Source organism: Scyliorhinus torazame, chromosome 18 (genome assembly GCF_047496885.1).
Source record: "Scyliorhinus torazame isolate Kashiwa2021f chromosome 18, sScyTor2.1, whole genome shotgun sequence".
NCBI lineage: Eukaryota > Metazoa > Chordata > Chondrichthyes > Carcharhiniformes > Scyliorhinidae > Scyliorhinus > Scyliorhinus torazame.
The window spans coordinates 10,848,719-10,874,686 of record NC_092724.1 but is presented as its reverse complement, the minus strand read 5'-3'; the positions used below and the strand labels follow the sequence as shown (position 1 = coordinate 10,874,686).

Here is a 25,968-nt window from a genome sequence, read left to right as displayed (position 1 = left end):
CTGTAGTAAACCCCCAACATTGTGACTGCACCCTTCTTATTCCTGATCTCTACCCATATAACCTCACTGCCCTCTGAGGTGTCCTCCCGTAGTACAGCTGTGATATTCTTCCTAACCAGTAGCGCAACTCCGCCACCCCTTTTACATCTCCCTCCCGCCTGAAACATCTGAATCCTGGAACATTTAGCTGCCAATCCTGCCCTTCCCTCAACCAGGTCTCTGTAACGGCAACAACATCATAGTTCCAAGTACTAATCCAAGCTCTAAGTTCATCTGCCTTCCCCGTAATACTTCTTGCATTAAAACATATGCACTTCAGGCCACCAGACCCGCTGTGTTCAGCAACTTCTCCCTGTCTGCTCTGCCTCAGAGCCACACTGTCCCTATTCCCTAGTTCTCCCTCAATGCTCTCACCTTCTGACCTATTGCTCCCGTGCCCACCCCCCTGCCATACTAGTTTAAACCCTCCCGTGTGACACTAGCAAACCTCGTGGCCAGGATATTTATGCCTCTCCAGTTTAGATGCAACCCGTCCTTATATAGGTCACACCTGTCCCGGAAGAGCTCCCAGTGGTCCAGATAACGGAAACCCTCCCTCCTACACCAGCTGTTTAGCCACGTGTTTAGCTGCTCTATATTCCTATTTCTAGCCTCACTGGCACGTGGCACAGGGAGTAATCCTGAGATTACAACCCTAGAGGTCCTGTCTTTTAACTTTCTGCCTAGCTCCCTGAACTCCTGCTGCAGGACCTCATGCCCCTTCCTGCCTATGTCGTTTGTACCAATATGTACAACGACCTCTGCCTGTTTGCCCTCCCCCTTCAGGATGCCCTCTACCCGTTCGGAGACATCCTGGACCCTGGCACCAGGGAGGCAACATACCATCCTGGACTATAAGGGAATAGTGTAGATGGGCTTTAGAGTAGTTTCACAGTCGGCGCAACATCGAGGGCCGAAGGGCCTGTACTGCGCTGTAATGTTCTATGTTCTATATCTTTATTCTCCACAACTGAAGCTCTTGAGCAAAGTAGACTCTCGTTTTCCTCGATGGAGGATTCATAACTTTCTTGATGTGCTCCAAAACAAGTGGAAGCTAATTGTTGCCATTACACTAAAAAATGTTACTTAAAAAGTATTGGCAACTTCTGTTTTCATCTTCTACTGAATGGTACAACTACACATGGTCTTGTCAGATTTAAATAAATATGCCATACCTGCAGTTAACAAATTTTTATTTCTTTCAGGGTTGGTGATTGAAACAAAGTATACTAATATTCAAGAAAAGATTGAATAGATGGTTGAAGCGATTATAGTAGCAGGGTGGCTAGTAGTGGGGTAAATGTCAACACTGACTGGATTGAAAGGCCTGTTTTCCAGTTCTTACGTTATTACTTCTAGGGGAAATGCATTTCTGAATGAGACACTTTTAATTTTGTTTTGGACACAATAGGGGGAGAGATGCGTTATGAGGGAGCTACTACTGGAGCAGAATTTTGTGGCTCTGGTATTTCCTATGTCTTGCCAGCTTATTACCAACCCTATTAGATCCAGCTGTTTCAATAAACGTTTGATGTTTCAGGTGGAGGCAGCAACACAACTGGTTAACCTTTGACAAGTTAGCTTTTCTGTATTGCCTGTGATTAAATACAATTAAGTAACCAGTTATAGGGACCTAAATTGATGCAGTTCTGCATGTACCAGTAATGTGTATATTCTTATATAGATGTGCATATTCTTGATGCCAGTTGATACTAAAATTCTCCTGCAAAGTGCATAGAATATTTTTTTATTCCCCATCTATGTGGACTTGTGACCAACAGTACTTGGGAATGAGACAGATACATGTGAACAAGAATCAATTTCTGAATTTGCTTCCTTGATAACTCAGAATTTTTCATCTGCAATAGCGCTTATTGTAAAACTGCTCTAGTTTCCAAATTTTGATATTAAGCTGAAACTGCTTGGGTCAGAAACTAAATTTGTACCATAAATGTTCCCTCGGGCAATAAAAGAATGAAATATCAATGGGCTGGAATTAGTAGGCAAGGAGCTAATGTAAAAGAAAACATTTTGAGTTTAATAGCTGGTCTTGTGCTGAAATATTCTGATTCACGTCCCATCTGACCTTTTCTGCCATTGCTTCTAATTGCATTAATTTTCCCTGTTAACATTAATCTGAAATATTTATACTGTAAAATCTAGATGGATTGCAGCTTGCAGAACCTCATATCTATGTCCATGTTGCTATTTCCCAACTTCCAACCTATGTGGCTCCCATTATCAGGTCTCCTCGCCCCAATTTATAGTATGAAGTCTTACAACACCAGGTTAAAGTCCAATGTTTTTTTTTAATCACTAGCTTTTGGACTTTAACCCGGTGTTGTAAGACTTCTTGCTGTGCCCACCCCCAGTCCAACGCCGGCATCTCCACATCAAGGGCCCCAATTTATAAGTTTTTATAAATTAACAGCTCCACTCTCTCCACTCGCCAGGATCCATGCAGGTCTCCTCCTATCCTAGGCTTGCTTACCAGTCTAAATTAATAGTCCTGATTACTCTGTATTAATAATTGCAGTGCAGTTGTTTAATCTGCATTTACAGTGCAGTTGTTTAGAAAAGCCAGTTCCGGTCTGCTCATTTTGCAAGTGAATTAAAATTGGGTTGTCAGCGCTGTTCAGAAATCATCCAAGATTTCATATCACGTTTGTCTTTTCCTCTGCTTGTTTATTTCCCATGCAAACCAAACAAGAATTCAGCATCTGCAGTTTCCCACATCACTCCCCCGAGCTCTCTGTGCCAGCTCCAGATTCACCAGTTTTGCTCAGATACAGAACGTCCCTTCAGGAGACTAACTAGATAAAACTAATATCCATCACGGGTAGATTGTATGAAGGTCAAAGAAGAGAATTGGCATGATGGCCTAAGACCTTTTCTCATGAAACTCTAATCCGTTACCAATGCTGTCTATAAAGGTGCAAATATCTGAACTTATGCAGGATTGCAATCCTCCTCTTTTTCAGTAGAGTTCAGTTCCGTAGACTCCCTTTCAACAAACAAACCCACGGAAGATGAGGGTGAAGAGGTGGATGAAGAGAATGATGATGAAGATGAAAACCTTCCAAGTATACTGTTGCACCAAGGTGAGGTACCTATTCTCCAGCTCTCTGGTGTGCTTTCATGAAAATAAAGGCTCTTCCTTTGTATTGTCACCTTACCATGTTCTAAAAACTGGTGGTAAAAATCATATTGCAGTGTAATGCTGTTCGAACAGCACTGAGCTATATAGTTAAAGCGTTTTTACAATAGGAATGCAGTGTGACGTTGATACTGTCAATTGCCAATAATAAACTGTTCAAACTTATTACTGTTTGATGTCCTCCCCATTTGGTTGAAAGCTACAAGAAGTGGCTTTGAAATGTAAACTAAGGCTGCCAGGACTGTAGAAATTACCCCTTTTTATCAGTCCCTGCTTTTTTAAAACAAATGGTAGAGACTTCACTGTTATAAAGCTGTAATGTTTGTTAGATTCCTGGAGTGCAGGATCAGAAGTAGGCCATTCAGCCTGCATTCACCCATTCTGGGTGTACAGTAGCTTTTCTGTTGTAACTCCATCTGTTCACCTCCTTGCATATTCCTTAATATCCTTGGCCAGTTTAAAAAATCACGATCAAAGATTTAAAATTATTAACTGAGGCGGCATCTGCTTTTTGCAGGAGAATTTTACCCTTTGAGTGAAGAAATGCTCCTAATGTCTGAATGGCCTTGTTCTGATTTTGAGATTATGGCCCTCATTTTAGTGGAAAATGTTTCTCTCTATCTATCTTATCAGTTCCTTTCAAAACTTCAAATCAGATCACCCTAATCAGATACTGTACTCCCGAGGATACAAGCTTAGTTAATGTAATCTAAGGAGTGATGTTTTAGTCAGAAACCTGTGACATCTTTTTCACCGTACCTGCGTCGTACTGGCCTCTGATTGGGAGCACAAGAAAATGGCCAATGTTTTCCATTGAAAATGCAAAATTTGCATCTCTGAAGTATCTCATACAGTTTCTTTAAATGTCCATAGATTGGTAGAATGAAATGACATTAGACATTAACCAGATTATTGACCACCTTCTGTGCCCATGGGTATGTTTTTCCTATTGATGCCTAGATTTTTAATGGATTAGTCTATCTTCATGTTTTTGGGACACATCCTACACCGGCACTGTATAAAGGGGCTAATGAGTTGGTTGTTTCCCATTTGTTCCTCTTGTTCATAGCAATCTGTGGAAAAGTTGACATGCAAAGCTTTTAGGCTCACTCAATACAGCCGGCTTCCCTTCTTAATCTTGCACACTCTAGATAATCTGGAAAGGTATTTTAGGATATCGTCAAAGGCAGGAGGTAAAGGAAATCAAGTTTAGAAAATCAACTACTTTAGGGGAAAAAAATATTTTGTGGGATATGGGTGTCATTGGCACGGCCAGCATGTGTTGCCCATCCTTCGTTGCCCTTAAGACAGTGATGAGCCACCTTGAATTGTTGCTGTCCATGTGGTGGTGATATACCCACCGTGTTGCAAGGAAGTTCCAGCACTTTGATCCAGCAACAGTGAAGGAATGATATAGTTCCAAGTCAGAATAGTGGGTGGCATGGAGGGGAATTTGCAGGTGATGGTGCTCCTGTGCATCTGCCCATTTCCTTCTAGGTGGTAGAGGTCACAGGTTTGGAAGGTGCGTCAAAGGGTCCTTGATGAAGTGCTGCAGTGCATCTAGTATATAATAAACACTGCAGTTGCTGTGCATTGGAGCGGGAGGAAGTGAAAAATGAGGGTTGTGGATAGGGTGCCAATCAAATGGCCTGCTTTATCCTGGATGGTGTTGAGCTTCTTGAGTGTGTTGGAGCTGCACTCATCCAGGCAAATGGAGAATATTTTCCATCACGCATCTTGACTTGTGTCTTGTAGATGGCACACAGGCTTGGCGGAGTCGAGATGTAGGTTGCCCACCAGTATTGAGAAAAGACTATCTTTGAGTTATTCTCCATATAGCTAACATTCTTCCGATTGATTCCAAGAATTAGAAAATGTGCAGCATTTCTGTTCTGCCATTCTTCTGATGGTGGAGTTAAGCCACATGAATCTTTTTTTTAATAAATGTTTTTTATTGGGTTTTTGAACGAAGTATATTTGCCGTTATGTACACAGAATATGATATATAAAAACATATCACAAAAAACAGGGGCAAAAAGTAATAATAAAAAAGAAATTAAAAATCAAATAACGTAACTGGGTAAGGTATTATGCACCAGCTCAACAGCAGCAGCTCTGTACAATTGGCAAAATTATTTATAACACAAGTAGGCTTCTGTTTGTGGGGGTGAGGGGGGCGGGGGAGGGGGGGGGGGTGGAGGCTGGGGGCGTACATATGCATTTGGGTGCCGGACAAACAATTACAGAGGGCAGTACTCGAATGGGTCTGGTGTTGGTGTTGTCACTTGCTTCTCCCGGATGGATTTCCCTGCCGTTGTCGTCTCGTGGTCACCTCCGCTTCAGCCGTTCCTCCCATCTTTCGCCTGTATTCTCCTTGTTCTCTGTTCCTGTAGATGCCAAGTTTGTTATTGTTTCCCTGCCCCCTCCCATCTACCTGGTTCTCCTCTATTGTTCCCTGTCTCTTCCCTCTTCTCTTTCTCTCTCCTCCCCCCCCCCCCCCCCCCCCCCCCCCCCGCTCCTGTGGTTCGCCTTTCTTTCCTCTTACGTTTATCTGTTGTCGTCTCCCCCCCCTCTCCCGGTCTATCTCTCCCTCATGCTTTGGCTACTTTCCCCTGATTTTTGGCGACCTGGCTATTCTTCTGCCTGTTCGTTGGCCACAAACGGGTTTCGGAACAATTGGGTGAATGGTCCCCACGTTCTGTGGAAGCCCTCGTCTGACCCTCGGATGGCGAATTTGATTTTCTCCATTTGGAGAGATTCCGAGAGGTCGGCCAGCCTGTCTGCAGCTTTGGGAGGTGCTGCTGACCGCCAGCTGAACAGGATTCTGCGGCGGGCGATCAGGGAGGCAAAGGCAAGGGCGTCTGCCCTCCTCCCCAGGAATAGACCTGGCTGGGTGAAACCCCGAAGACCACCACTTTCGGGCATGGCTCCACCTTCATCCCCAGCACTTTGAACATTGCCTCGAAGAAGGCTGTCCAGTACCCCGCAAGCCTGGGGCAAGACCAGAACATGAGGGCGTGGTTGGCCGGGCCTCCTTGGCACCGTTCACATCTATCCTCCACTTCCGGGAACAACCTACTCATAAGGGTTCTTGTTAAGTGGGCTCTTTATATAACTTTTAGTTGCGTCAGGCTGAGCCTTGCGCACGTGGAGGTGCAGTTGACACTGCAGTGCTTCGCTCCAGAGTCCCCATCGTATTTCAATCCCCAGGTGGTCCTCCCATTTCTTTCTTGTTGCGTCCAGTACGGTGTCGGCCCTTTCTACCAGTCGGTCATGCATGTCGCTACAGTTTCCTTTCTCTAGTATGCTTGCGTCCAGTAACTCTTCCAGTAATGTCTGTCGTGGTGGGTGTGGGTACGTCCTTGTCTCCTTTCGTAGGACATTTCTGAGTTGCAGGTACCTTAGCTCGTTCCCCCTGGCTGGCTGGAATTTCTCTGACAGTTCGTCCAGTGTTGCGGTCCTGCTGTCCGTGTATAGGTCCCTGACAGTCAGTGTCCCTCTGTCCTGTCCCCACCTTTTGAACATGGCGTCAGTCAGTGCTGGTGTGAACCTATGGTTGTTGCAGATGGGAGCTTTGTCTGACATTTTGGTCAGGCCAAATTGCTGCCATAGTTGGTTCCAGGACTAGAGAGTGGCTATCACCACCGGGCTGCTGGAGTGTTTTTGGGTGGGGATGGGAGTGCTGCCATGGCGAGGGCCCGGAGGGAGGTCCCCATGCAGTAGGCCTCTGAACCACATGTTTTAACACTATTCTGATCATTGTCTGAATTTGGCAGTTGTAACCTATGCAGTCTTGAGATTTTGAAGAAAAGCCAAACATGCATAGAAATGCGTTGCTTTTATAAAATTAATAGAAGATTAATAAATTTGCAAGTGTTTTTGATGTATTGCAAAATGAATAATTGCTAATTTGAGAAACAATAAATTGCTATTTTGTCTATTTGTTTTGCAGAGCAATGGTCAGTAGCCGAAGGAATGCTGGTATGGTGTAAATTCCAGAAATACCCACATTGGCCAGCAGTGGTAAGGGAGAAATGGACTAAAAGTACAAGATATATTAATCATATTTTGCTGGGAAAAAGACGTATAGTGGAAGCTTTTCATCTTGCACTCATCAGAACAGAATAACTGTTATGAGGGGAACCGCAATTTATACTGCATGAGAAGAAAATGCTGATTTGTTGGCAAGTAGGCTTGATTTGTGGAGGAGTGCAATAGGGAACACTTAATGCCAAACTTTAGTTCAAATTCAAACCAGACAGGTCGCCTAGAGGCCAGGCATTTCCATGGGGAGTAGCTGTCCCCCATGCTTTTGGCAAAAAGTTGCAATGTGTGGACAAGTTCCTTCTCATAGTCATAGTTTGCAGCATGGAAACAGGCCCTTCAGCCCAACTTGTCCATGCCGCCCAGTTTTTACCACTAAGCTAGTCCCAATTTCCCGCATTTGGCCCATATCCCTCTATAGCCATCTTGCCCATATAACTGCTTAATGATTTTTAAAAGACAAAAATGTACCCGCCTCTGGCAGCTCGATCCAGACACTCACCGCCCTCTTGTGTGGAAAAAATTGCCCCTCTGGACTCTTTTGTATCTCTTCCCTTCTCACCTTAAATCTGTCTGTCTGTAAAGGACCGAGCTTTCACTCGTGTGAGCTAGAAGCTGCATGTACTCCCGCTCATGGCCCTGCCTTTTGCACGCAGAAGGAGCATGTCCATGCATTGTACATCTTTAACTAAACAAAAACTTGGGGGGGGGGGGGGGGGCGGGTAGCCATTCCCCATGGCAATGTCTTTACCTATCAGACTACCAGTCTGGCTTGAATTTAAGCAAAAGCTTAACTGATCTCTGTGCATTCGCAATGGCAATGCCTCTACCAATTTTAGAGTCTACTTGCCAACCACTCCGCATTCTTTTCATGCAGTATGAATTGTTGTTTCCTTTTTAATTGGTACTCTTGTGAATCTGACCTGATGAGTGCAAGGCAAAAAGATTCGACAGCATGGATTTTTTCCAGCAATACTCAGATTCTGTATCACCAAATTACTATTTAATTAAATTTTGTAAACTTAAGTTTGAAATACTTTTTGCACTGGCATTTTAAAAAATGGAACATTTGGAATTATGTGATGCCTTAACAACCCAAATCACTTCACAGCCAATTTCAGTACTTAAGTACAGTCATGTGGGATGCATGGCAGCCAGTCTGCACATGGCAAGTTTCTACAAATAACTATATGATAACCAGACAATATTTCGGTGATGTTGGATGAGGAAGGCATAACACAGCAGGATATTTTGTGTACCTGAGAGGGCGGACTCGACTTTGGTTTACGTCTCAACTGAAAGATGGCACCTCTTTCAGCTTTCCCAAATGAATGCGCTGGGATGTCAGGTTTAATTATTGTGCTCGGGTCACGGAGTGGAATTCGAACCTACAAATGGGCGGCAGGGTGGCACAAGGGCTAGCACTGCAGCCTCACAGTGCCAAGGACCTGGGTTCAATTCCAGCCTTGGTGACTGCATGGGCTTCCTCCGGATGCTCTGGTTTCCTCCCACTGTCCAAAGATGTGCAAGTTAGATGGATTGGCTAAATTGTCCCTAAAGTGTTCAAAAAAGATGTGTATTAGGTTAAAGGGTTATTGGGATAGGGCAGGGAAGTGAACTTGGGTGGTGGAGAGCCCTTTCAGAGGGTCGGTGCAGACTCGGTGGGCCTGATGGCCGCCTTCTACACTGTAAATTCTATGATTCTACACTGTAGGGATACTGTGATTCCAATTCGGGCAAAGATGCTACTCACCAAGCCACAGCTGGCACAATTTGTGAAAGGATTAGCTGCTTCTGTAAGTTGCTGTATGTTCATTGTGTCACGTTATTTCATTGCTTCAGATTCAGATACAGCCAGCTTTTAAGTTGCCAGTAAAGTTTGGATTTATCCACTATAAGCATGAAACCCTTCTTTCAACAGGTAAGGAATGTAAAATCCAGGTTGAAAAAGGCCAGCATATTGTTTGTTGATGAACACATAATAGATGCAGAAAAAAATAAAAAAGGGTAAGTGAGATATCTTTCAATAAATTGTCATTGAATAGCCTCACTGGATGTAGTTTGCTTCAATAGCGTGTTTTTCTTTATAAACTATATACCACACTATTTTCCTCAGCCTTGTATTGTGGAATCGAACATTACATCCAATCCAATCCACTGAAAGGTGTAGCATTTGTGTTTCTCTCTTTATTTCTGATGTCACAACAACAATCTCTTCCTCAACGTCAGCAAAACTAATGAGCTGGTCATTGAATTCAGGAAGCAAAGTATTGTACACACCCCTGTCTACATCAATGGTGCCTAGGTGGAGATCGTTGACAGCTTCAATTTCCTAGATGTGGACATCACCAACAATCTGCCCAGGTCCACCCACGTCGATGCTGCGACCAATAAGCACAACGGCGCATATACTTACTCAGGCAACTAAGGAAATTCAGCATGTCTTGCCAATTTTTGCAGGTGCACCCTATCTGGCTGCATCACAGCCTGGTATGGCAACTGCTCAGCCCATGACCTTAAGAAACTAGAGAGAGTTGTGAACACAGCCCAGTCCATCACACAAACCCGCCTCCCATCCATTGACTGTCTCACCTCCCGCTGCCTGGGGAAAGCAGGTAGCGTAATCAAAGACCTCTCCCACCCGGGTTATTCTTTCTTCCAGCCTCTTCCATCGGCAGGAGGTACAAAAGTCTCGGAGCGTGCACTAACCGTTTCCAAAACAGCTCCTTCCCTGCTGTTACCAGTCTCCTGAATGACTCTCTTATGTACTGAACTGATTTCTCCATGCATTTTCTCTACTGAGTAGTACTACACTCCGTAGGCTTCACCCAGTGTCTATTTATTTATCTGATGTCCTGTGTTTTTCATGTATGGAACGATCTGTATGGACTGCACACAAAACAATACGTTTCACTGTACCTTGGTACAAGTGACAAATCCAAACCTCGCTAATTTCTTACCACCATCAACTCCTGTTTTCTGGGCATTCTGATTTTGGCTATCATTTTGTTCCATTGACATAGGGCATCTTCCAATGTCTGTCTCAAAGTAGAGGTTGTGTGCACGTTATCACAGCTGGGCCTAACCTGACCAGCTGGGCGGCACAGTGGCTAGCACTGCTGCTTCACAGCGCCAGGGACCCAGGTTCGATTCCCGGCTTGGGTCACTGTCTTGTGAGGAGTCTGCACATTCTTCCAGCGTCTGCGTGGATTTCCTCCGGGTGCTCCGGTTTCCTCCCACAAGTCCCGAAAGACGTACTTGTTAGGTGAATTGGACATTCTGAATTCTCCCTCAGTGTACCCGAACAGGCGCTGGTGTGTGGCGACTAGGGGATTTTCACAGTAACTTAATGGCAGTGTTAATGTAAGCCTGCTTGTGATAATAAAGATTATTATTATAACCCTATCACCTTTTGATGGTGTCATTGTGAAGACTGTATTGTTGCTTGCCTTTTGCTTACATATATTTGAATCAAACTCCATATATATGTTGGTATATGCCGTTCCAAAATATTTGAATAGTATTAATAATGCCCAAGTTTAACTCTATTATTACTTCCCACTTCAAAGAGATCCTGTGTGAATTATCATGAATGATTGCATTGTTTTTTGAAAACCCTGCTGAAGTCTGATTCATTAATATTTTAACATATTCCTTTTAAACCGAACATACTTACCAGCATTGATGTTTTAATACAATTAACTGTACCAATCAATATTTTTGAATGCTACAGCTTTACTGTGTCTGTGAGGACCCTGAAACCATTTGATTGTGAAAACCGGCATCAGTTAACAGTAAGTTTACAAATCTCACTCCATTTAAACTGCAGGGTTTTGAATAAAGCAAGAAATTTAAACTCTTTAAAGCTGCCCCTATAATGGATAAATTAATGGCCACAGATCATAGTCTCTGGTTTGATGGCTGATCTGTGCTGTAATAGCTGGTATTTTATTCAGGCAGCAGCTGCAAATATAGTTCATTGTTCATCTGCTGGGGGAGAGGAGAGAAGTAGCCAGTAGTCTTGCTTTTGATCACTGGTCTGTAACTACGCTAGAAGGTGCAGGTGTTTTAGCATAAGAATTGTGTTCAGTTGTGAGATCACTACAGTTTGGACTTTAAAGCTTGCTTTAAGTTTTCATGAAAATGGCCTCTGCTCATGAAGTCGTATCCCAGCATAATTTCTCAGCTTCAGGAGATTGGCTCAACGGATACAATTTATAGCCATGAAATGGAGGATCAGCCATGATATTGAATGGCGGCGGAGCAGACTTAAAGGGCCAAATGGCCACCTCCACATATTTTCTATGCTCCTAAATGAAAAATAATTGTGCAGCAATCATGTGTTTTTGTTGCATTGTGACTTGAGATATGATTGTTGAGTTATTGGAACCATAGAATTCCTACAGTGCATAAGGAAGCCATTTCAGCCCATCGAGTCTGCACTGACCCTCCGAAAGAGCACCCTACCTAGGTCCACTCCCCCCGCCCTATCCCCGTAAGCACACCTAACCTGCACATTCTGGACACACGGGGCGATTTCAGGAGGGCCGATCCACCTAACCTGCACATCTTTAGACTGTGGGAGGAAACCGGAGCACCCAGAGCAAAAATTGGTAGAAACTGCAAACTCCACACAGTTGCCCAAGGCTGGAATTGAACCAGGTCCCTGGCGGTGAGGGGGCAGTGCTAACCCATGTGCCACCATGCAGTCCCATGCACAAAAAAGAAAAGAATTATGATTTATATGGAACATTAAATGTGACACTTGGCCATAAATCATCAGGCGAAAGTTGGAATCATTTTTTCAAGCAAAGGGCTATTAGAATGTGAATAGCTACTGAAGATCAGTCAGTTACAAATGCAAGTGAAGAGGGCACTCCAAGCACATTAACATTATTGCAATTGTGTAGCTTTTCCTTGAGCCCCTTCCCTTACTGATTGATGCTTTGTAACCACAGCTGAAAAAAAACTATAATTTCATGAAGAGCTTTCATTTCATACCAATCCTTATCCACCAACCAGCTCTGTAAACTCTGCTCACACTTGGATAACTGTGACAAATTCACCACAACAGATGAGACAATCCACAACTTCTAACGCAATCAACAACCTTCTAAATAAAACACCCCACTGTTTTTTTAAAAACAGTTACTTTTGGTGAATTAAGTGATGCTTAGAAGATAAATTCTAGAATCCAGATCAGCATCATCGCCAAAAGCTATCCGTTCCATCTCGGTCCTCACCCTTTCTATGTACCACGTTGCGTTGAAATCTGTCGAGGAGCATTTAAGGTATGTTGTTTAGAAAGTAATAGACTAAATCAGGGATGAAAATGTTACCTCCATGCACCTTCAGTCATAGAAAAAAGAGCGTGGAAACAGGAGTAATGTAGATAACCCTAATGTATGAAGGGCCCAACTGCCTCTTAAGTTATGATTCTATTATCTTATTTGAAGTTATAAAGCTTGCATCTTAACTCCTGTAAAATGTGACAGCAAAATGTCATAATGCAGGCTAGTAATGTGCCGTTTTAATCAATTAAACAACCATTTACTCTTATTAGAATTGATTTATCAATCTTTCATCTTAACATTTGGAAATTGTTTGTAACTGCTGACTCTTATTACAGGCTGCAGCACGGCACATTTATAAGACTTCAATAGATTGGTGCGTGGCTCTAATTGATGACTATCGAATCAGGCGAGGTAAATAATTATTTTTAATCTTTTTGGGGTTTATTGAGTTATTCTATGAGAGGTCTATATGTGTCTGTTTGCGCATGAACAGAATTTAATTAACCTGGGGATTGAGTGTCTACAAGTTCAAAGACATCAGTCTAGATGTGAAAGGCATGTATTTGAAGCAAATTTGGCCACGTTGAATTTTCTGTACGTAGATCAAAGGAGAAATTTGCTTTGGGCGATAAACAATGTTTGCTCTTCAGTTAAATTTCATGGGGATGAAAAGGGTTTATAACTTGAAGATGGTGATAAATAAAGCAAGGTTATTACAATTTTTAACCCCTAAAGCTGGGGCAATAAGAAAATAAAAGATCTTTATATTGTGAGGAAGTTAAATTTCAAAGGAAGGCACATTCTCCCCATGTCTGCTTGGGTCTCGTCCCACAGCCCAAAGATGTGCAGAGTAGGTGGATTGGCCACGCTAAATTGCCCTTTAACCGGAAAAAAATAATTGGGTACTCCAATTTTTTTTTTTTTTTTAAAAGAAATTTCAAAGGAATGCTAAAAACGCAGAAATTAAGATGCAAGAGCAAAAACTTTGGGAGAGGTTAGGAGCTGTGTTTGTGGGTGGCCATGTGAGATGACCTTGGGTGCTGTACTGTGCTGGGAAAAGAGCTATGAAGAGGCAAAACTAAATCAGCCACTCGGTTAAGCCAGAAAAGTCATGTGACTGCAAATAAAGGTGGTCTGGTCCTTTGAAATTTCTTGAATTTCCACAACAGAGTGGGTGTGAGTATGAGAAGTTCTGCAATATAAGTTTCCTACTGCAACAGCAGGTTTGCCTTTTTTTTTAATCCAGTAATATTACGAGTTAAAAAATCTTGAAAGGAATTGTTGTCTAAAGGGTTGTTTATTTAAGTATCTAACCGGATAGGAAATCTTTTTGGAGAAGTGTTCTGCAAGACTAATTTTAACTGTGGAAATGCACTCTTGCGTTTAAGTTTATTTTTAATAAATATTTTAATGTAATGTTTAAATTCCCAGCAGTGTTACTGAAATCTGGGACTTCTGATTTCAGTGAACATATCTATTCTTCATCAAAATACAAAACGACGGGCAGCACGGTGGCGCAGTGGGTTAGCACTGCTGCCTCACAGCGCGAGGCCCCAGATTCGATCCTGGCTCTGGGTCACTGTCCCTGTGGAGTTTGCACATTCTCCCTGTGTTTGCATGGGTTTCGCCCCCACAACCAAAGATGTGCAAGGGAGATGGATTGGCCTTGATAAATTGCCCCTTGGAAAAAATGAATTGGGCACTCGAAATTAAAAAATAAAATAAAAATTTTAATATAAAAAGTACAAAATGAATGTGTGTGATTTGTAGGCAAAGTTTCCCTTTGGGATTTAGTTTCTGCAGCAATTACCATCTGGATCAAATCATATGTTTGAAAAAGACTTGTAATAGTCCTATTGAGTTGAATGTTTCTGAAAAGTGCACATAAGGCTTTACAGCCAGCCTTTCTCACTGTTGGGTTTTACCATTTACTTGTTCCCCCTCTCTTCCAAAACCTGAAAAAAAAATTCCTATCTTCTGCGCTGCCAACTAGCACGGATTTTCCGTTTTTCACATTTTGCATTTCATACGGAATATGTGCTTGAATACGGCAATATGATTTCTTGCGTTGAAATACGAAATCCACTGCAGCCCTCGGGCAAATCCCACACACCGTACTTTAGAAGAGTAATTTAAGTGAGAGGAGTTTCTTTAGGGGGAAGAAAAAAATATTAAGTGGGAGCGCCCTGTAAAGGGCTGGCTGGTCTTGTGTGTGCGTGCGCGTTGAGAGGAGAGGAGCTAATTGACAAGTGAATGCAATCCTCCCTGAACATTTCACTATTCAGCGCTCGCTGTAGCAACTGGTTTCCTTGTCGACGGCTGGAAGACTGAGGGCCCTATGCTCTCATTTCCCCCCAAAATAAACATTCTACAGAGCATGCGTGTTACCTTCGCGCGGTCTCGCATCGAGGTGCCAGTACAACCCTTTATTGGGATTTTAAAAATCACGTTGAGGGTCGACTACACAATCACACATGTAGACTATCTACATCTTCGAAGACCTGTACAGCATTGAAAATTGTATGGTGTGATGTGGTGCAATTTTAAAATGTTTGGTAGTTGTTAGCGAGGTAGCGTTTGGTTCTATTGTGCCCTCTGGGAATGAGGAATCCATCCGTAATCATTTAAAAACTCATAAATGGGGAATTTAAATGCTGCTGTATTGTTCTCTGTGCAGTATTATAGAATTTTTCATTATTAGATTTATTGAATGTTTGAATCGTAATTTGAAAACACCCACTCATGATGTACATCTGTGTAACAACATTAGATTTACATTTTCCATTCATGTTTTAGATTTGTACTTCAGATTGTTCTTTGAAATGAAAATACCGATTTTACTGCCAAAATACTGATTTTTGATATCTGGAATATGGATTTCTGTTGCAAAAGGCTAGCAGCTCTTTTATCACCGTTTACTAGAATATGAAGCACATTTGCAGTCTATATTCAGTTATGGAATTGGTCATCCTTAACTGTTATTTGCACTTGAGCGTTGCGGGTGGGGAGGAGCATACCCCTGTATGCACAGCAACATCTAGTCTCCTTCAAACCAACAGAAAGCAAATCACTGATAACATTTTGTATGATCTGTGATAATTTACTTATTTAAATGACTTGATTAATATCTAAATTCAATTAGACTATTGAACAACCATCTATGTTGATTGGCAGGTTGTGGATCCTTTACTGGTTCCTTTGTCGAGTACTGTACAGCTGAGCTAAGTAAGTAGAGTTGATTTTAGATAATTTCTTGTTATTTTTCAATCCGCTGTTTTGATTGACCCAAATTAAGAATTGTATTGCTGAATGGGCTGGGGTGAAGTTCCAAAAATGAAATAAAATTGATGCCTAAAAAAAGGCCACTTTTTTGGGGGCGAGGGGGACGGTGTATGAAAGAAACAGTGAATTTAATTTCTCCGATGACTTGCACGTCAAGTCACCATTTCTGATCCACGTCGACCAAGAAGGTTTCTGGTATAATTGCAACAGCTGTTCTGAGCTAACTGATGTCAGCCAGGTAAAGATCAGATGCTGCAACTAGCTGGAGTATTGTTGAGAAGAGACATAGAAACATAGAAAATAGGTGCAGGAGTTGGCTATTCGGCCTTTTGAGCCTGCACCACCATTCAATATGACGGATCGTGCAAATTCAGTATCCCACTCCTACTATCTTGAATATATCCAACGAACTGGCCCCACCAAGCTTTCTGTGGTCGAGAATTCCACAAGTTCACAACTCTGAGAGAAGAAGTTCTTCCTCATCTCAGTTATCATTAACTTGTATTTGCCTTTATTAGTAAAATCTCCTGAGATACTTCACAGAATGGTAATGGAAGAAAAATTAAATTAACATCAGATTAAAGGTCTGGACAGGTAGCCGTAAAAGTGGTCAAAAAGGAAGTCGTTAAGGAAACTCTTGAGGGGCAGATTATGAAGGGAATTCCAGATGGCTGTTGGCAATAGTGGGTTGAAGGAATGTACAAAAGGCCAGAATTGGATGAGCACGAAGATCTCCGGGTTGGAGGGCTGGGGAAGGTTTCGGGAACAGTGAGGTAATGGTGAGATTTGAAAACTGGGAGAAATTTAAAGCCAAGGAGTTGGGGAGCTAGAGCGAGTGTAACATCAGCAAGCTCCTGGGTGAAAAGGGGACTTTGTGTGTTAGGCTATAGGTGGTGGAGATTAGGTTATTTCATGGAACAAAAATTTTCTGTCCAAAAGTGGTGGTGGTGGAAGTTCCAAACTCTTTACAAGATTGATAGGATATATTATTTGATGGCATCATTTTTTTTATAACAACTTTTTCTTTATTGATTCATGGAATGTGGGCATGGCTGGCAAGGCCAGCATTTACTGCCTATCCCTAATTGCCCTTGAGAAGTTGGTAGAGCTGTCTTTTTGAACTGCTGCAGTTCCTTTGGTGCAGGTATGCCCATAGTGCTGTCGGGAAGTTAGAGGATTTTGACCTAGCAACAGCGAAGTAGCGACAGGATACTTTCCAAGTCAGGATGAGGTGTGGCTTGGAAAGGAACTTCCAGGTGGTTGAGGTCCCATGCACCTGTCACTCTTGTCCCTTTTATATGGTAGCAGCCTTGGGTTTGAACAGTGCTGTCTGAGGAGCGTTGAAGCGTTGGGAGTTCCTGATGTGCATTAATTAGATGGTACGCACTGCTGCCACTGTGGTGTGAGTGAATGTTTGTCAATGGGATGTAAATCAGGTTGTTTTGTCCTGGATGCCCCCCAGGATGTTAATGGGGAATTCAGCAATGGTAATGTCACTGAATATCATGGGGCAATGGTTAAATACTCCCTTGTTGGAGATGGTCATTGCCTGGCACTTTTGTGGCATAAATGTTATTTGGGACTTGTCAACACAAGCCTGGATTTGGGCACAGACTGCTTCAATATCTGAGTCGCAAATAGTGCGGGATGTTGTGCAATCATCAACGAACATCCCCACTTACCTAATGACGAAGGGGAAGCCATTGACGAAACAGTTGAATATGGTTGGGCCTAGGACACTACCCTGAGTAACTCCTGCAGTGATGTCCTGAAATCGAGATAATTGATTTTCAACAACTGCAACCATCTTTCTTTGTGCTGGCTATGACACCAACCAGTGGAGAGTTTCCCCCTGATATATATTGACTCCTTGATTCCATCTCTGTCAAATGCTACCTCGATGTGAAGGGCAGTCACTCAAGCTGACCCCCCAAACTGAAGTTGGTGTAATTCTGTTTGATGCTCCAAGTTAATAATATATCCTTTGTAATCATTGATTTTCAGAAATATTTTAATTCAAAGCCTTGTAAATGCCATACATGAGTGGAAGGCTGCAGCTTCTTGAGTTTTAACGGGTGTGCATGTTTATATGATCAGTAGAGTTCAGTTACTGATAACACTTGGATCTCCTGCTATCAGCTGCACATGGAAATATAAATAGCCCAACCTATTTTATTCTGTGGTACCCGCACAGACTCTCTCTTTTTGGTGGGTGGGGGTGCATCTTGGGGAGTAACACCCATTCACCACCTATGGTTCTGGCTTAGGAAATGGAGGAAAACAGTTCAGTGTGTCTGACACCAGCACGGCAGCACAGTGGTTAGCACAGTGCCAGGATCCCAGGTTCGATTCCTGGCTGGGTCACTGTCTGTGTGGAGTCTGCACTTTCTCCCCGTGTCCGTGTGGGTTTCTTCCGGTTTCCTCCCACAAGTCCCAAAAGACGTGCTGTTAGGTAATTTGGACATTCTGAATTCTCCCTCCGTGTACCCGAACAGGCGCCGGAATGTGGCGACTTGTTAGCCTCCTTGGGACACTAAAGATTATTATTATGATATTAGCTGCCCAGTGAGATTGCTATAAATTGAAACAAACCCATAATGACATCTTTATGCTTTGCATGTGGACTCTATAGCCAAGTGGCATTTTATTCAGGGCATCAGCAGTGAGAAATAAAGCTCGGCGAGCAAAGCTGCAGGATCAGGATGATGAGTCTGTCACAAAGCTAGAAAAGGAAGCTTAAAAGTGACAGCCCTTAATTGTACAACATATGCCCATAATTATTCAAATTCAATTTTCTTTTCATCTGCAGGCATCCCAGTGCGAAAATCATTTGCACAAGATCCCTCACTAATGACTTTCCCGTACACTTCAATTGCCAATCAAGTAGAAGAAGGGCTTACTGATTCTGAATATGACATTACACCAACTCGACAACAGCCTACCAAAAAACTGCTCCCTGACAGGAAGAAAGCTGCCAGGGATCGAGCCAATGAAAAACTTGTGCAATTCATTGTCAAGGCAAGGGGTGCGGAGAGGCACCTTCAGGCTATAATTAAGGGACTGAAGCACTCCAGGTGGCTTGAGGTGTTCCAAACCCGTATTCGCAACTCTAGTGTCATTGACACATACCTTGAAGATGACTGGCAGGTGGACCAAGTGGTTAACTACTTAAAAACTGTTTGTGAAATGAGCGTGAGCACAAAGCTCTTGGAAGACTATGAGAGGTCTAGGTTTATCTTGGATGTCCTCTTGCCAGAGGTGAGTTCTGATGGAATTCTGCACTGTAAATTCTATGAAATCTATGAATATATAAATGGTTTGACGAACTGCAATATGTGATTGAAAGTAAAGTAAAATTACATTCCCTGTGCCTAGTAAAATACCAAATCAATTAGACTAGAAAATGGAAAAAGATATTTTTGTATCTCCACTGAGTTAGTTAAACTTGGAGTTCTCTAGTTGGTTTCAGCACTTCACCAGAAATGATATTCTGACTTTGTGCAAGGTTGCATGATCTTGGCTTGTATTTCCTTGAGTTTTCACGGAGAACGTAATTGAAATTAATAAAAAGATTCAATAGGGTGGATATATAGAAACCTCCCTCTTTGAGGAACCCAAAACTAGAGGGCATAATCTTAAAATTAGTTAGGACATACGGTGGTCAAATCAAAAAGCAAATCTGGCGTGCCAATCTGGAATAGCTTCTCAAAGACTGTGGATGCCAGGAGTCAATTGGAACCTTGGACTGAGATCAACAGATTCTTAATGGGTAAAGGCATCTAGGGAAATGGAACAAAGACAGCGAGATGGAGTTGAGTTATAGATGAGCGTGATCTAATTGAATGGTAAAACAGCCTTGAGTAGATGACTTCCCTTCCTGTGCTAGGAAAGGATGAAAAGTTGTTGCCGTTCCCACTCTTTCTGCAAATATCCAGAGAAAGATTCACTTATTGACTGAAATATTTTTTTTTAGAAACAGAACAGGAACTTGTAAAAGTCTGTATTTAACTTTAGCCTACTGACATTTTGCAGAAGTATAACGTTTTTCACTCTGATGTAGGTAATGCAGTGCGTTTGGTATTTTGGCTATCCATCATCCTCAACAAGAGTGAAGTTTTAAATCCTATAACATAGCATGGTGGTGGTTGGATTGGCAGCTGTTATGACAGCGATCATGTCAGTAAAAACTACCTTCAACTAATAAAGGAAAAAGGGATGTCTTTCATGATCTCAATGCACCCCAATTTTAGAAGACAAAAATAGGAGTGTTGTTTTCCCTCCTTTTTTTTTTTTTTTGTTTCCAAATAATTATAAGCAATCTGAAATTAATGTTGTGTGTAGAGCATAATGCAATTTGAAACTTGATCATCTTTTTGTACTTTCCACACCCGCCCCCAGACACTCTATACATATGTTTCCTTCACCACCGGAAGCAAGAGCCCTGACTGATTTAATTCTCCCCTTCCCTCACCCCTACAATAACATAAATACAGAAGCAAAATGTTGCAGATGCCGGTAATCTGGAAATAAAAAGACGCAAAGCTGGAAATTTTCAGCCGGTCTGGCAGCATCTGTGGCGAGAGAAACAGAATTAATGTTTCGGATCAATTTCAGGCCAGTTCTAATGTAAGCTCATCAACCTGAAATGGAAACTGTTCCTGCCTCCACAGATGCTGCCAGACCTGCTCAGCATATCCAGCATGCTCTGTTCTTTCTTCAGATATTCACATCTGCAGATTTTACCTTTTGTATTCATGTTTAATTCACTGCCACCACTTTCCAGGAATGTTTCAGTTGAAGAAGTGCTGTTCATCTCTCCAGGATTTACATTTGTCACTCTTAGTACTTTCTGTTCTCCTTCTAGTATTTTATCAGGCATCCACAAAAACTCCGATCCATACCTTCCCTCCGCAACTGTCACCAGTTCCAACTCGTTCCACATGGATTCCAACTGAAATTCCACCTTTCAATTTTTTGGAAGCATACAGGTATATCTGAGACATTCATTGTTCCTCAAACTAGTGTTCTTGCCACACCGAGATCCACGCCCAGTACTCTTGACCTCTCTACATCTCATGTTATCTCGGAGCTGACCTGCTCCACCATTTCATTTTGTCCCTTTTCTCACCCGAAACCTTTTACTCGGCCTTTCAGATATAAAGGATTGCAAGCTCCAAAAACTCAATGGGTGCTAGCCCACTTTCAGATCGAGCTTCCCCTTCATTTCCCTCTGACCCACATCGATTCTTTTTAATGTCAGAGGAAAATGGTTCTAATGAAAGGTCATCGGCCTGAAATGTTAAGTCTATTTCTGTCCCCACAAGTGCTGCCTGACCTACTGAGTGTTTCTACCATTTTCTGTTTTCGGTACAGCGCAAGTACAGAGGCCCACTGTAATGCCTGTACTACCATCTCCCAAGCTTACCTAAATCAACACATCAAATCTTTGTGTGGTTTAGATACTGGAATATTCCATTGCTTCTCTTGCACCAAAATCCCGATGTTTTTGACCTTGGTTGCATTCTTGTACTGTACTTAATACAACTAAAGAAACTTTGTTTCTCTTGCACTGTAGGCCATTATCTGTGCAATTGCCGAGGTTGAACAAATGAGTGTCCAGAAAGCAGAAGAAAAATACATGAAAGGCCCTCTTCACAGTGAAAGGTGGGGATTGTCTGTGGCATCCTAACATGTTCAATTGTTACACATTAATTATTGCAAAAAGGCTTAAAGCTGCCCAAACTGGATACTGGTGGCACTGTGGTTAGCGCTGCTGTCTCACAGTGCCAGGGCAGGAGTTTGATTCCGACCTCGGGTGACTCTGTGTGGAGTTTGCACATTCTCCCCATGTCAGCTTGTGTTTCCTCCAGGTGCTCTGGTTTCCTCCCACAGTGTGCAGGTTAGGTGGATTGGCCATAAATTGCCCCTCAATGTCCAAAGGTTAGGTGGGGTTGCAGGGATAGGGCGGGGGCATGGGCCCAAGTGGGCTCTTTCAGAGGGACAGCGCAGACTCGAGGGGCAGATTGGCCTTCTGCACTGTGCATTCTGTGAAATCAGTTGGGATTAGCCAGTCATTTATAAAATGGAATAATGGCATCACGTTCTGTTAAGTAAGTAATGGTGCCTCTGAAAATAATTTTGAACCATAGATTTACCCGAGTCTGACTTTTGGCACCTAAACTCCGTGTTCCAAAAATTCTGAATATTACATTTGTTAAAAATCATTCAATAATTAGTACAGAAAACTAAAACAGCATGATGAATTCATGAAATTTTGTGTCTCGCATGTCTCTTCATACCAGAGAAACCATTGTGAGCTCTATAATATTTCCTTTATTGTAATTTTTTAAAATATGCATATGGAAGGCATCCCACTGTATTTGTCTCCATTTTCTCCCTCCCTAATCCATAGAATCTCTACAGTGCAGACGAAGGTAATTTGGACCATAATCTGCACCTACCCTGCAAAAGAGCGCACTACCTAGGCCCATTCTCTGCCCTATTTCCATGACCCGCGTATTCAACATGTCCCCCACCTAACCTGCAGATCTTTGGACTGTGGGAGGAAACCAGAGCATCTGGGAGACCATTTAAAATTCACGCAGACAGGCACCCAAGACCAGAATCGTTCCCGGGTCCCTGGCGTGTGAGTCGGTAATGCTAACCACTCTACCATCATGGTGGCTCCAGGAACCCGGGTTCAATTCAGGCCTCGGGTGACTGTGGAGTTTGCACTTTCTCCCCGTGTGTCCATGGGATTCCCAGTGCTCCCATTTACTCCCACAGTCCAAAGATGTGCAGGTTAGGTGGATTGGCCATGATAAATTGCCCCTTAGTGACCAAAATGGTTAGGTGGTGTTACGGGGATAGGGTAGAGGCGTGGGCTTAAGTAGGGTGCTCCATCCAAGGGCTGGTGCAAACTCGATGGCTGAATGGCCTCCTGCACTGTAAACTGTTATAGAAAATGCTGCTCGACTGTGCTGCCCAGTTGGTGCACTTTGTGTGAATACCTGAGCAATGAGCATTGGCAGGATGTTTGATGACAGGTGGGGGTCTTTGCAGTTATTTAGTTCTTTGCCGGCATCCGCGCATGTGCACGCCCTGCCTGGTTTTGTTGATGTGCCTCCTTTCCATAAATGGGACAGGAGACCTTCCTGATCTGCATGGTTGTTACTGGATGTTTATTATCTAGTTTGGTTCTAATATTTGGGGGAAATATATCAAGTTCCTTCAGTGCCATGCATGGACTGTATGGTTATCTCTTAAATATAAAAATCTTTCGTGCATCTGCAATATTTTGATGTGTCTTTAGGAGTGACTGTATTAACCAGTGCTAAAAAAAATATATTGTTATCTCTCCCTTGACAGATCAACTTTAAAGAGTATGGGCTAATTAATTTCTACGCTGAAACTAAGTGGAAAATTAAGTGAAAGGGAAAAATTATTACATTCTAAACTGACTGAAAAAGGCACCCAGCAGTTGAATTATGGGACTTCTAAACCTAAGAAAGAGTTCTTCCGAGAGTTGAGCTGTGTAACCTGGGGGTGAAGCACTGGTGCTTAACTGTCTGGCATTGATAATGGTGGTGGTTGCAAAGCACGGTGTTTCAATCCAACAAGAAACTGAGCTGCGCAACTGTTCCATTTACTGAGTCCATCTTTTTATTTTGCCGGCTGCGACATGTTAATGCCGAAACGCTAAGACTAGTGGTGACGATGACATTTATTTCAGGTTTTCCCAGGTGGGCAATCTCAAATGAAAGTAACGTTATGGGCTTGAAAATATTTTGCAGGGAAGTCGAACATTTTAACAAGGAGATCGAGAAAGAGATGAAACTGAAACAGAAGCTCTTGAAAAAGGAGGAATCCACAGACTAAAGCTTTTGTCTTGAAATGAAGGATGTGTATATAAAATTGAATGAAAACCATATTTTTGTGCAACAAAGTAATATCATTTTTGATAGCAAGAATTTAAATGTTTCTTATGAAATGTTGAAGCCAAGGGTGTACAGTTAACTTGGAAGTTAATAGCATGTAAATATCCCTTCTGGGGAAGCTTAGTAACTGCTTAAGACTCAGGTGCTTGAGCTTGGGGTTTTTTTTTTACTTTTAAGGTGATGAACCATATCATTTCACAAAGGCTTGGTGTTTTGGCAAGCAAAGTTAAAATTGATATCCTACTTATTGTGGCTATTCTCAAATGCAGAGTATTTGTGCCCATTTCCTGATTTTTGTTTTGAATGGTAATTGGTTTTGTGATATGACATCAATATTTCACCTCCCAAGTGCGGGAATAATGGCATTTGGCTTCACTGATGTTACCACCAGATTGCACGGTCGAATGTGCCATCAATGAAAATCACATACATTTGGAGGCTTTTGCCCATTTTTGTTACTTTAGGTCCAGATTGGTGATTTAACCTTCATAAATTCTTGTTAATAGAGCTGGCATAATATTTATGGTATAAAATGTAATTAAAAATTAAGCATTTGAGTAACTTTTCAAAAAAAAAAAGTTATTTCTTGCATATAGTGTTAATTACTATCCAAGTTTAGCATGGCTTCAGCTTAAGGCTGCAAGTTAGACTGAGCTGGTAAATTTAGTAACATTTAGTTTACGTTTAGTAAATTTAGTGAGATGATCATAATAGTGGTTGTATTATGTGTTAGCTGCAGGAAACGGGACATTCAGAACTCTTTCTTTGGGCTGCTTAGAAATTCCATTGTGCAGACGCTGTAAGGTAGATACTTTGATTTAGCCATGCCACAGCAGCTGGTCTGATTCTGCAGCCTTAACTTTAAGCTGTGACGATCTTTATTTTCAAATGTTTGTAAAGAAATTCTGGAGCTATTGGTTTTTTTTTTTTGAAAGCCAAGCAAGCTTTCTGATTTTACAGTTCATACCAATGCCTGGATCAGTCAAGGGATAATGTGTTTCAAAGAAAATCACGAGCGTGCGTTTTGAGTTGACCATATTCTGCATTTGGCTTGATGTAAATTTGGATTTTATAAGGAAATGCAATTGATGGCAGTATTTTACCTGCTTATGAAATGAGTAACTCAGTTTCATGCTTGCCTAATATTGTAAATTAGTTACATTCATTTAGTGAGTATATGCATGAACATTTTGTGGAATGTATAAATTCAGAATGTTGACGAACCCTTATTTAATCCTTCTGCCCCACACTATATATTAAAAGAGAATTTCATTCTATGCAGGGACTGCTTTTTAAAAAATCCTTTAATGGGTTTCTTAGTTAAGATGAAGATTTTTGCATCACCGTTTGCATTAATACAGCACTTTAATGTAAAATACCATTGGGTGTAATCTGCCAGAGAAGTAGACAGGAAATAAATTAACTAGATAAGTGATCAACTGATGTGTACGAAGGGTGAGATTGAGAACTGACTGCGCTTTTGTTCAGATAAATAGTTTTAAACATGAATTTTGAAGGGATATAAATGGTGAAAGGGTGGTAAAAGGAGAAGTAGGATCGATTCGGGACCAAAAATTGGATTTATACATTGAGGCGGTGGCATAGCTTAGGTACCAAATAAATACTTTGCACTTGGCTTTACGAAGGATGAACTTGCTACCCAGGCCTTCGCAAAAGGTAAGGTAATTAAGACACCAGATGTCTCTTATTAAAGTTAAAAAGGTCTTGGGAGGATTAAAGTTAAAAAGGTCTTGGATAGTTTATCTGTTATTAAAGTTGATGAGGCTCCAGGACTGGATGAGATGATCCCAAGGACACTGAAGGAAGGGAGTGGAAATTGCAGCAAAACTAGCCAGAATTTTTCAGTATTCCTGAAATTCAGGAGTGGTCCCAGAAGGCTGGAGAATTGCAAACATTTTTGAACACCCTTGTTCAACAAAGAGTGTAAGGATAAGCCCAGCAACTACAAGCCAGTCAGTTTGACTTTGGTGGTGGGAAACTTCTAGAAGCAATAATTAGATACAAAATTAATAGATGCGGGTTAATTAAGTCAAGACAACATGGATTTCTTTAGGGAAAATCATGTTTGACTAACTTTTTTTTTGAGGAGATAAATGAGGGTTGATGAGGGTAATACTGTTGATGTGTACATGGGTTTTCAAAAGGCATTTGATACAGTGCCTAGCAGACTTTGAGCAATGTTATAGCCGTGTTT

General features: G+C 42.0%; 1 protein-coding gene across 5 annotated transcripts in view; it reads left to right on the top strand.

Moving 5' to 3' along the window:
• Positions 1-25,030, top strand: part of LOC140394943 (PWWP domain-containing DNA repair factor 3B-like) — an 82,041-nt gene extending 57,011 nt beyond the window's left edge. For 4 of the 5 annotated variants that reach the window (XM_072482154.1, XM_072482153.1, XM_072482156.1 and 1 more), the window contains exons 6-14: positions 3,021-3,140; positions 7,149-7,219; positions 9,162-9,247; positions 10,974-11,034; positions 12,870-12,945; positions 15,709-15,759; positions 18,626-19,074; positions 21,392-21,480; positions 23,610-25,030. In XM_072482154.1, the coding sequence (XP_072338255.1) occupies positions 3,021-3,140; positions 7,149-7,219; positions 9,162-9,247; positions 10,974-11,034; positions 12,870-12,945; positions 15,709-15,759; positions 18,626-19,074; positions 21,392-21,480; positions 23,610-23,694 (1,088 nt within the window). In that variant the 3' untranslated portion in view covers positions 23,695-25,030. The remainder of the gene's footprint in view (positions 1-3,020; positions 3,141-7,148; positions 7,220-9,161; positions 9,248-10,973; positions 11,035-12,869; positions 12,946-15,708; positions 15,760-18,625; positions 19,075-21,391; positions 21,481-23,609) is intronic. The other variant, XM_072482155.1, reaches the window with a different exon arrangement.
• The last annotated feature ends 938 nt before the right edge of the window (positions 25,031-25,968 follow it).